General features: G+C 37.5%; 1 protein-coding gene across 5 annotated transcripts in view; it reads left to right on the top strand.

Moving 5' to 3' along the window:
• The window catches only part of LDAH (lipid droplet associated hydrolase), a 130,699-nt gene that overhangs the window by 80,517 nt on the left and 37,401 nt on the right, over nucleotides 1-12,781 (top strand). The window contains exon 6 of one of the 5 annotated variants that reach the window (XM_032172344.2): nucleotides 7,046-7,145. The exons of the other annotated variants lie outside the window; for them this stretch is intronic. Coding sequence (XP_032028235.1) covers nucleotides 7,046-7,125 — 80 coding nt within the window. The 3' untranslated portion in view covers nucleotides 7,126-7,145. The remainder of the gene's footprint in view (nucleotides 1-7,045; nucleotides 7,146-12,781) is intronic. 5 annotated transcript variants of the gene reach the window in all.

The following is a 12,781-nucleotide window of genomic DNA, read 5'->3' as shown; positions in this document are numbered from 1 at the left end:
GCAAGATTTTTTTGTAGCTATTGACATGATTATTCTAAAATGCATTTGGAAAGGCAAAAATTCGAATAAGAATTACTAAGACAGTTTTGTAAAAGAAGAATAAAGTGGAAGGAGTGAGTCTGTCTGGTTGCAAGATTTATTATGTAGCTACAGTAATCAAAACTTTGTGATATTGATAAAGGGATTAATACATAATGGAACAGAGAAGAGAACCTAGAAATAGACCCACACAAATGTGTCCAACTGATTTTTGACAAGAGGGCAAAAGCAATTTGATAAAAGAGGAATTGCCATTTCAACAATGTTGCTGGAGCACTTGGCTCTTCTTAGGCCAAAAGAAAAAAAAGAAGAAGAAGAAAGGAAGGAAAGAAATGAACCTCAACCTAAACTGTAAACCTTACACCTTATAAAAAAGTTAACTCTAAATGAGCCATGAATTTTAATATAAATCTTAAAACTACAATCCTTTTAGAAAAAAGGGAGAAAATATTCAGGATCAGGATCTAGGACTAGGCAAAGACTAGCTGGGTGTGATCACAGTGAGATATCATTACACACCTATCAGAATGGCTAAAATAAAAAAAATTAGCAACCACAAATGCTGGTAAGGATGCAGAGAAACTAGATCACTCATACATTGCTGCTGATAATGTAAAATGGTGCACCCACTCTGGAAAGCAGTTTGACAGTTAAAAACCTAGACACGCAGCTACCGTATGACCCAGCAGTTACACTCCTAGGCATTCGTCCCTGATATGTGAAAACTGGTGTTCAGAGAAAAACCTATATATGAATGTTTATTGTAGTTTTATTCATAATAGCCAAAAACTGGAAACAACCCAGAGGTATGTTCAATGGGTAAATTATTAAACAAACTGTGGCAAAGCCATACCATGGAATTCTACTTGATAATAAAAAGGAACAGACTTGTAATACACACAGCAACCTGTGTCCATCTCCAGAGAATTATGCTCAGTGAAAAAAAAAGCAACCCTTAAGGATTACATACTGTGTGATTCCATTTATATAGCATTCTTGAAGTGATAACATTATAGAAATGAAGAACAGGTTAGTGGTTGCCAGGAGTTAAAAATTAAAGATAAAAATTTAGCTAGGCATGGTGGCACACACTTGTAGTCCTGGCTACTTGGGAGGTTGAGGTAGGAGGATCGCTTGAGCCTAGGAGTTCAAGGTTACAGCGAGCTGTGATTGCACCACTGCAATTCAGCCTGGGCAACAGAGGAAGACCCTGTCTCTTTAAAAAATACATACATACATATCCTGGCTGTAACATTATACTGTGGTTTTGAAAGATATTACCATGGGAGAAACTGGGTAAAAGGTATGTGGATTTCCCTATATTATTTCTTACACCTGCATGTAAATCTACAACTATCTTAAAATAAAAGTTGAATTAAAAACAAAAAGCATTCTCCAGCTGGGGATACCACTTTCCTCCCTGGAATAGGTGTTCCTCTCATCCTGACTGCCTGAATTAGGAGCTCCTTGTCCTTGAGACATTGAGAAGGTTGAGGACCCAGAGTCCCAGGGCTGAGGACACCATTAGATATGCAGCTGTACTTATGCCTCTTTAGAAATATTTTCTAAACCCAAATCAGGACATGGGATATACATTTTTTTTTCTTTTTTTTTTTTTTTTTTATTATACTTTAGGTTTTAGGGTACATGTGCACAATGTGCAGGTTTGTTACATATGTATCCATGTGCCATGTTGATTTCCTGCACCCATTAGCTCGTCATTTAGCATTAGGAATATCTCCTAATGCTGTCCCCGCCCCCCCCACCCCCCACCCCACAACAGTACTCGGAATGTGATGTTCCCCTTCCTGTGTCCATGAGTTCTCATTGTTCAATTCCCACCTATGAGTGAGAACATGCGGTGTTTGGTTTTTTGTCCTTGCGATAGTTTACTGAGAATGATGTTTTCCAGTTTCATCCATGTCCCTACAAAGGACACGAACTCATCATTTTTTATGGCTGCATAGTATTCCATGGTGTATATGTGCCACATTTTCTTAATCCAGTCTATCGTTGTTGGACATTTGGGTTGGTTCCAAGTCTTTGCTATTGTGAATAGTGCCGCAATAAACATACGTGTGCATGTGTCTTTATAGCAGCATGATTTATACTCCTTTGGGTATATACCCAGTAATGGGATGGCTGGGTCAGATGGTATTTCTAGTTCTAGATCCCTGAGGAATCGCCACACTGACTTCCACAATGGTTGAACTAGTTTACAGTCCCACCAACAGTGTAAAAGTGTTCCTATTTCTCCACATCCTCTCCAGCACCTGTTGTTTCCTGATTTTTTAATAATGGCCATTCTAACTGGTGTGAGATGGTATCTCACTGTGGTTTTGATTTGCATTTCTCTGATGGCCAGTGATGATGAGCATTTCTTCATGTGTTTTCTGGCTGCATAAATGTCTTCTTTTGAGAAGTGTCTGTTCATGTCCTTTGCCCACTTTTTGATGGGGTTGTTTGTTTTTTTCTTGTAAATTTGTTTGAGTTCATTGTAGATTCTGGATATTAGCCCTTTGTCAGATGAGTAGGTTGCAAAAATTTTCTCCCATTCTGTAGGTTGCCTGTTCACTCTGATGGTAGTTTCTTTTGCTGTGCAGAAGCTCTTTAGTTTAATGAGATCCCATTTGTCAATTTTGGCTTTTGTTGCCATTGCTTTTGGTGTTTTAGACATGAAGTCCTTGCCCACGCCTATGGCCTGACATCAAGCTACCAATGACTTTCTTCACAGAATTGGAAAAAACTACTTTAAAGTTCATATGGAACCAAAAAAGAGCCCGCATTGCCAAGTCAATCCTAAGCCAAAAGAACAAAGCTGGAGGCATCACGCTACCTGACTTCAAACTATACTACAAGGCTACAGTAACCAAAACAGCATGGTACTGGTACCACAACAGAGATATAGATCAATGGAACAGAACAGAGCCCTCAGAAATGATGCCGCATATCTACAACTATTTGATCTTTGACAAACCTGACAAAAACAAGAAATGGGGAAAGGATTCCCTATTTAATAAATGGTGCTGGGAAAACTGGCTAGCCATATGTAGAAAGCTGAAACTGGATCCCTTCCTTACACCTTATACAAAAATTAATTCAAGATGGATTAAAGACTTAAATGTTAGACCTAAAACCATTAAAATCCTACAAGAAAACCTAGGCAATACCATTTGGGATATACATTTTATACATTTTTTAAATTTATATATGAAAAGTCTAGCTATGACAGATTATTCTTAACAGTATATTTAGTGAATACATAATATATCACATATAACATATAATCAAGTGTTTAATGTTTTTAATTAAAACAGGAAATTATGTAAAGGTATTTTCCACTTTTTCTGCATCAGAGTTATATACACTTCAGGAGAAGTGGCTCCAAAAGCTGCACTTGAAAGAAAGGACTCTTCCTTTTAATTGCAATAATTGACCTCCTACTGCATCTTCCAGGAGACCGAAGTTTAGGCAGCAGGGAGCAAGACAGTTTAGGCATAAGACATATTTCCCACCCCAATCCAAGGCAACCAGAGTTTTACACTACATGGTTGCTTGAAGAACCCTGGGCTTCCTTCCTCACACAACCCTGATATATGAAATACATTTTGTAAATCAGACTGAATATTCAGCTACATTTCTTCATCTCTGTTCTAAATAACAAACTAGCAAACAAATTTTTGGAGCACAGTCCTCCTATTTCTTATATCCTTTCCTTTTCTGATCTTTTAATCCCTTGGCTCTAATCTGGCCTTCTGATAGCCAAATAACTACTACTTCAGTGGTCTCTGATTTTTTTTTTTTTTCCCCATAACCTACCCAGTGTGTGTAACCTTGGGTAAAGGAAAATGAGGCAATAGTTACCTGTCTTCTTCCTTCTTTGGGTTATTGGTTCATTCCCTACTTGGGTTCATAGTTCACTTCCTAGTAGCCAGCCTCTTCCCTCTAGATCTGCAGTGCTACCCCTGCCTCCTCTTGCAATAACCCTCACAGAAGCTGCCTTCGCCCAGGCTAGCCCTCACCATCACTTTGGTGATTCCTAGTACCTTGCTTCCCACAAAGAGAAGGTCCCAACTGAGAGAGAGCAACACTCAACAGAAGACCCTAACTTTGGGAGATGATTAGTGGGCTCTGCTAGAGTTTACACTCCATGAATAGTGGACATAAATAATGTTCATATCAGCTACTTGCATCGGCATAATTTTCATGGTTACATGAAGAGTGGGGTTATCAAGGGAAGAGAAGATCAGGTCAGAGATCATTCCCAGCTGGGAATCTGGTCCAGCTGGATATTTCCCCCGGCCCCCACAGACCTGTTTCTCTGTGGCTTGACTGTCATCCAGACAACGACCTTTTAACCTGCCAGCATGCCTTTTAGGAGGCTTTGCAGTGTTTGCACATTATGTAATGTCTGTGCTTCAGTAGAAATCTTACGGAAACAAATGGAGGAAGTTTGCTAGTCCAAGCAGTGGATAATAAATCCTGCCCTATCTAGATAGAAACTGGTTTTCTGTATCCTTTAGTTTATACACACATTTTTGTTGTTGTTGTTGTAAGCTCTGAAAAATGCTAGGAACCAAAATATTCAAATATTTTAAATCCTGCTGCCCTTTTGGCAAAGATGGCACATCCTTTCCTGTAGGCTTGAGTTCTGGGGCATTAGCGTTCTTCTCTAGTATGAGTGAGTGAAATGTCATTTCCTATCCAGCATTCAGAGAAGAGTAGCCCTACATCAGTTAGCGTACATTATAAACTTTACCACAGTGTTCATCAATGTCATTTTGTTAACTAGGTTGTTTTAAATGTTATTTTTAAAGAACATATATGGATTTTTTCTTCAGTTTTAATTCTGAAATGTTTGCTACGCTGTATTTTCTTTAGATGTTCTTCCACTTCATGAAAAATAGGCTTTTCACTGAGACAGCTAAATTGATTTTCTGATCAAAGCTAAGAGAAAGTATGTCTTAGTTCAGCAGTATAGCAGGTCAAAATAATTAACTTTAAAAAATATTCTAGGGTCTTTTCGTTAATTAGGCAAAATCGATATTTTATTTCCTTTCAGTTACCTAACTAGAAAAACATAGCACAGAGACATAGAGAATTTCTGGTAGATTACATTACTTTGTTGAATATATTCTTGTAAAAGAAATTTTCATAATTTTTTCTTTACTTAATATGGAATTAACTTTGTAAGATATAAAATGAACCATTAAATGCGATGACAGCATAAGGATTTGCATCACTAAAGAATCACAAATTTCTTCTAGAATATTTTTAACTCAATCCCAGAATAATTTTTGAGTAAGACAAAACCAGACTCTCATGTTACCTATTCTCTCATTTATCTGAGCAGCTTACAAAAATCTGTTTATAAAACCCAACTGTGGCTTTTACTTATTTATTTATATTAGAGACAGGGTCTTGCTATGTTGGCCAAGCTAGTCTCAAACTCCAGGCCTCAAGCAGTCCTCCCACCTTGGCCTCCCATAGTGCTGAGATTACAGGTGTGAGCTGTCATGCCTGGCCCCAACTGCAGCTTTTAATGATTCATGCAAGTATAACCTAAAATTCAAGAATGAGAGAAAAGGTTTTTTTTGTTTGTTTTTGTTTTTGTTTTCGGGTCAGTATTAGGATTTAGGACAAGAGGTGATTAGTGTGGTACTAGGATATAATCTCTGGTTTAGAAGTTAATAGCCCAATGAATATCTTATTTTTTCTAAAGAAATTTTTATATTTCAAAATTAACGCCAGTCTAAAAAGTTGCATTATTTTTTAAAATCATACAACACCTCCAGTTGTTTTTCACTTTGGTGAACTCAGTGTCACTTAGGTAAGATTATCTGTTTGCAGACTAAATTGATTATCGTATTGACCACAGTCCTGGCTTATAGAGAAATACGTAATAAACTATGTTGACTAGGAAACATTTCTCCAAATTATGCAGAAAGTTTAGAATGGGAGAATTTTTTTTTTAGGTCTAGTTTTCACTTGGTTGCAACTTGGCACCATTGGAAAGGTGGAAAACAACCTGGAAATAAATAAATAACCGCTGAAGAATTTCCCCTTGTAAGAAGGTTTCTAAGACTATCTGGTCCTACTTAACCTTTTGACAAACCCTGCTGGTATAGCCTTTCTGAGTACCCAGCCTTACTCTGCCTACAGCTGTGTTGGCATGTGGGGCTGCTCATGTCTCCAGAATCTTCTAGTCTTGCAGCCTGTCCTCAACCCTAAATTTTGTTCCCACACAGCCCTGCTTGACTTGAACCTTCCTAACTTCCCTACACTCAACACATCTTACCAGCCTCAGAAATAGTCGGAATATGTGCTAGGAGGAGCTTTCCTGAGAAAGGCTCTTTTTCAGTCAGCTCCTACCCTGCCTCCTCTCAGGCAAGCCCTGGATATGTGCAGATGCCACTTTCTCCCCCACTCAAGTACCAGAGCCTGATAGGCAGTTAAGCACATCAACCACCCTTGTGCTGTGACCAAAAACACCCAGAATATTCAAAGCCCCTATTTCTATTCACTTTTATCATCTGGGATTGAGTTTGACTATAGATAACAGAAAACCAAATTACAGTGGCCTAAACAGATAGGGATCTATTTTTCTCATCTGCCAAGAAATCCAGGCATAGGCAGTCCAGAGGTAAATAACATCTCAACAGTGCCATCAGGGACATGGGTCCTATGTTTCTACCCTGTTGTCCTTTACACATCACATAAACCTTTATCCTTGTGGTCTTCATCTCATGGTCACATCATGGCTCCTGCAACTCTAGGCCTCATTTCTAACATTCAGCCAGAAAGAAGGGGAAAGGGAAGAAAGGCAAAAGGCCTATTCCTGATTAGGCTTTGGCTTATTTAAAAAGAGAATGTCCTCCCTAGGAACTTTTAGATTAGTAGCCAAAATATCGCTTACTCTAAGGAATAGAGAAAAGCCATATGTTTTGATTTCCCCATGTCTCAGTAGAGTCAGTCAAGGGAAATGAAAATTTTTGTTGGCTTTTAGGTAGTTACGTTGTGTCTACTACATCCACACTGCAAGATGGTCTTGAGATTCAACATCCATGGACTTCAGTCACAGAATAGGCCACCTACCAAACACTGAGGTAAGACAGTCAGTCCACCATAACTAAAATCCATCATTGCCATGTTCCTGCAGAATGCCTTCAGGCATTGTAACCCTTGGCAAGATAAGCTCACACTGAGGTCTACCGTTTATTTCTTAATTGTGACAGGTCTTCTTCAAATCTTGTCTAAATAAGTACCCATCCACAGTAGAGCTCATCTCAGCTCCCAAGATTATTGTACTTTTTATTTTAAAGGGAGTTTTAAAATGTTTGGCATTTCACCGGTATTAATGGGCTTACTAATGACTATTCTCCCCAGCCACCCCCCATCATGGAGCTGAATCTACCAAAGCCTTTTCCTAACTTGTCAAACCTTTTCATGAGTACTTTAAGAAATTGGTTTTTCCTTGTAAACATGGTGGTATATTTTGGACATGTAGAATCTATCAGACCTTTTAAATAAGATCAGAGTGACTAGAAGTAGTATCTCAATCACCATAGACCAAGAGTAAAAATCACATATATATTGTGGTATATACACCCACAATGGTTGATTTCCTACCTCCCAAATTCACCTGTCCTAATGAAACCATGCCCATCTCCTGTAATTCCCCTTGCTTCGGTACCAACAAGTCCCTCTCCTCATGGCAAAGCCAAACAAACTGGGGCATTCTAATATGAATCATACTAGTGGTACTAGGCTACATACCACCAAAACAGCAGGACAACTTGGCTTGCCACCTTGCAGTTCTACTTTAGAAAACTATTTATGCATCACCTTCCATTTTATGATTAGTTGTGGTTTAAATTGCCTCTACATTGTCTCTGGCTGTTATAACTAGTGTGTATGTGGCCTAGTTTCTGGCTAGTCCCAACAGGAGCTGTTAGACTTGTACTCTGGCCTTCAATTATTCATCTCACTTTTATACCAGTACCTGCCAGCTTGGCTTACCAGTGTCAGTGTGTTTCAGCCTCTAGTTCTGGCCTCCATCATGATGTCAGCTCTTGGACCACTTCCTCCCCACCCCGCTTTCCAAAACACGAGCTGAGTAACCTTCTCTGTCAGTCTCTTCCCATTTATTTCACTTAACAACCCTTCCTTACTGATAGCTGCTGTGAGCTAACTATTCAGATAAGCATTGGAGAGAATAATGAATGAAATATAGTTCCTGCCCTTAAGTTACTTACAGTGGGATAGAAGAGAAAAAAATATGAAGAATTTTAATATATCATAGTAAGGGCGATCATAAATCAGATATGAGGTATGAATGGTAATGAGAAAGGAGAGATCAGTTCTATTAATACCTAGGTAAGTAACAGAGGACAAGATGAACGAATTTGGACTTGAAGATGAATTGGGATTTTTCCAGACAGACAAAATGGCACCAGGATAGGCAATTAGAAGGCAGCCTTCTGTTATGGATTATGTGTACTTGGAGAATTGGGTGATAACATTTGACCCGTGAGATGAATGCCCTATTGGTCTTCTAGCTTTAGCCCTCACTCGGCTATTTCAAACCTTTTAGCCAGCCTAAGTTAAAGTTGTATAGTAATATTTGGACATTAAGCAAATCTTAGAAAATAATGTTAGTAAATAACGTTAGACTCTTCAATTAGTCTTTTTTATACCTGTGTTTAGATTTGTAATGGAGCAAAAGTAAAGAATTAACATTCTTCCAAATCATTCTCTTTCCTTCATGTTTTTGTTTCCATTACTACTGCTACTAGACATTTCCTTCACTGTAGTGCTTGAAATTCTGAGTTCTGCTGGATTTCCAGGAATGCTGTTGACAGTCATTGCCAAGAGAAATGTGTTTTCCACTTAGGAAATTACACTTCTATTTGGTATTATTATTTCTGACCACTATGTTGTATTATGAGCATTTCTGAGGAATGACAAAGATGGCTTCCTTGGAGCAATTACTGGAAAAGAAGCTGGTGTTCTATTAAACAAAAATATATGCTTAGATAGGAAATTACCAAGAAATAAATAAGGGTAGGAACAAAGGTGGGATGGAGTACATTCCCTGATGAAAAAATTTACTTTCAGAAAATAGGACTCCTTACAAATTATTTGAGTTTTTAAGTTTTTTTTAAATTTAAGAATAACAAAAAAGTACTTAAAACATAAATGTATCCCTTCATGAATTATCACAAAACAAACTTCTATTAACTGCCACCCACTCAAGAATCACCATTGCCCGAGTCTCAGAAGACCCCCTTATGCTTCTGCCCATCTCGCTTACTCCATTTTCCCAAATGTAACTACTACTAACATCTAGATGTACCTGGTTTTGGACTTTAAATAACCGGAATTATATAATGTATACTTGTTTGTGTCTGACTTCTCTCAGTCAACATTGTATGTTGCATGCAACTTTAATTATTTCATTTTTATTACTAAATACTTTTCCACTGGATGAATGCAGTACCGTGTATTTATTTATTCTATGATTGATGAATACTTGGGCTGTTTCCAATGTGGTACTACTAAAAATAATACTGTCAAGAGCATTTTTATGCTTGCCTTTCAGTGAACTTATGCACATATTTCTCTTGGGTCCATCCAGAGAGGAAATGCAGAGGTCATATGGTATGCATATGTTTAGCTTCAGAAGACAATACTAAATGGTTTCCAAAGTGGTTGTACCAATGTGTACTCCCACCAGCAATATATGAGTTTATGTTGCTTCATTTGCTCACCAACACTTGGTATTGTCTGTATTTTTTGTTTTTGCTATGTTTTGTAATTTGGGTCAATCTAGTAGGTATATAGTGCCATCTGATTGTGTTAAGGTTTTTTAAAAAATATTTTGAGATTTTTTTTCATTGATTACATAATAGTTGTACATATTTTAGGGTACATGTGACATTTGAATACCTGTATACACTGTGTTATGATCAGATTAGGATAAATGGGGTATCCATCACTTCAAATATTTATCTTGGTTTTGAGAACATTACAATTCTTCTCTTCTAGCTATTTTGAAATATACAATTACTATAATTTTCCCACTGCATTATCAAATACAGGAACTTATTTCTTATATCCGATTCTGTTTTTGTACCCCTTAACCAATTTCTCTCATCTGTTCCACCCCACTTCCTTTCTAAGCCTCTGGTAGTGACCATTCTACTGTCTACCCCTATGAGATTCACTTTTTTTTTTTTTTTTGAGACTGAGTCTCATTCTGTTGCCCAGGCTGGAGTACAGTGGCGCAATCTTGGCTCACTGCAAACTCTGCCTCCCGGGTTTAAGCAATTCTCCTCTCTCCCAGCTTCCCCTGCCAGTAGCCAGGATTGCAGGCACACACCACCATGCTCAGCTAATTTTTGCATTTTTGGTAGAGACAGGGTTTCACCATGTTGGCCAGGCTGGTCTCGAACTCCTGACCTCAGGTGATCTGCCCGCCTTGGCCTCCCAAAGTGCTGGGATTACAGGCGTGAGCCACCACGCCCAGCCATAAGATTCACTTTTTAGCTCCCACATAGGAATGAGAACATGCAATATTTGTCTTTCTGTGCCTGGTTTTCACTTAACATAATAACCTCCAATCCCATCCATTTTTCTGCAAATGACAGGATTTCATTCTTTTTATGGCTGAATAATATTCCATTATGTGTATATACCACATTTTCTTTTTTCATTCACCAACTGATGGACACTTAGATTCATTAGTATCTTGGGTACTGTCAACAGTGCTGCAATGAACATGGGAATGCAGATATCTCTTTGATACACTGATTTCCTTTCTTTTGGATATAGACCCATCAGTGGGATTGCTGAACTGAACTATGTGATAGTTCTAGTTTTAGTTTTTTGAGGAAACTCTAAAGTGTTTTCCATAATGGCTGTACTACTTTACATTCCCAACAGTTTACAGGTATTCCCCTTTCTCTGCATCCTCACCAACATTTGTTATTTTTTGTCTTTTTCTTAATAGCCACTCTAACTGGGGTGAGATGACACCTAATTGTGGGGTTTTTTTTTGTTTGTTGGTTTGTTTTTAATGTTTTATTTCCATAGATTTTGGGGAACAGGTGGTATTTGGTTACATGAGTAAGTTCTTTAATGGTGATTTGTGAGATTTTGGTCCACCCATCACCCAAGCAGTATACAGTGAACTTAATTTGTAGTCTTAGTTTTGATTTGCATTTTCCTGATAGTGATGCTGAGCATTTTTTATGTACTTGTTGGCCATTTGTATGTCTTCCTTTGAGAAATGTCTATTCAGGTCTTTGGTATATGTTTTATTCAGATTATTTGTCATCATGCTATTGAGTTGTTTGAGTTCCTTAAATATCCTGCTTATTAATCCCTTGTCAGATGGATAGTTTGCAAATATTTTCTCCCATGCTGTAGACTGTTTCTTCACTATATTGATTGTTTACTTTTCTATGTGTAGCTTTTTAGCTTGGTGTAATCCCATTTGTCTGTTTTTCGCTTTTGTTGCCTGTGTTTTTGAGGTCTTACCCGAAAAAAATCTTTCCCCAGACCAATGTCCTGTAGCATTTCCCCTAATGTTTTCTTTTAGTAGTTTCATGTCTTATTTAAGTCTTTAATCCATTTGAGTTGATTTTTGTATATGGTAAAAGGGTCCATCTAGCTTCATTCTTCTGCATATGGATATCTAGTTTCAATAATGTTTATTAGAGAGACTATCCTTTCCCCAATGTGTGTTCTTAGTGCCTTTGTTGAAAACAAGTTGGCTGTAAGTATACTGATTTATTTCTGAGTTCTCTATTACATTCCATTGGTCTGTGTCTGCTTTTATGCCAGTATCATGTTGATTTAATTACTATAGCTTTGTAGCATGATTTAAAGTCAGGTAGTATGATGCTTCCGGCTTTGTTTTTTTTTTTTTTCCCTTTCCTCAGGATTCCTTAGCCATTCGGCATCTTTTGGGATTCCATACAAATTTTAGGATTTTTTTTCCGTTTCTGTGAAGCATGTCATTAGTACTTTGATAGAGATTGCATTGAATCTGTAGATTGCTTTGGGTCATATAACATTTCAACAATATTAACCCTTCCAGTCCATGAGCATGGGATATCTTTTCCTTTGTGTGTGTGTCCTTTCCATTTCTTTCATCAGTGTTTTATAGTTTTCCTTATAAAGAAAAACTTCTTTTGTTAAATTTATTCCTAGGTTTTTTTTAGTAGCTATTGTAAATAGGATTGCTTTCTTGATTACTTTTTCAGATTGATCACTGTAAACATATATAAACATTGCTGATTTTTGTATGTTGATTTTGTATCCTGCAACTTTACTATCTTGATCAGTTCTGAGAGTTTTTTGATGGAGTCTTTAGGTTTTACTAAATAAAAGATCATGTCATCTGCAAACAAGGTTAATTTGACTTCTTCCTTTCCAATTTGGATACTCTTTGTTTCTTTCTCTTGCCTAATTGCTCTATCTAGGACTGCCAATATTATGTTGAGTTGAAGTGGTGAAAATGGGCATCTTGTCTTGTTAGATGTTAGTGGAAATACTTTGTTCACTGTTCAGTGTGATATTAGCTGTGAGTCTGTCATATATTGCCCTTATGGTATTGAGGTATGTTCTTTCTATACCCCGTTTGTTGAGAGTTTTTATTATGGAGGGATGTTGAATTTTATCAAACACTTTTCCAGCATGTATTGAAACAATCATATGGTTTCTGTTCTTGATCCTA

The sequence above is a fragment of the Hylobates moloch genome, unplaced genomic scaffold (assembly GCF_009828535.3).
Source record: "Hylobates moloch isolate HMO894 unplaced genomic scaffold, HMol_V3 SCAFFOLD_13, whole genome shotgun sequence".
NCBI classification, from domain to species: domain Eukaryota; kingdom Metazoa; phylum Chordata; class Mammalia; order Primates; family Hylobatidae; genus Hylobates; species Hylobates moloch.
The sequence above is the reverse complement of the archived record's forward strand: the minus strand, read 5'-3'. Positions and strand labels throughout refer to the sequence as shown.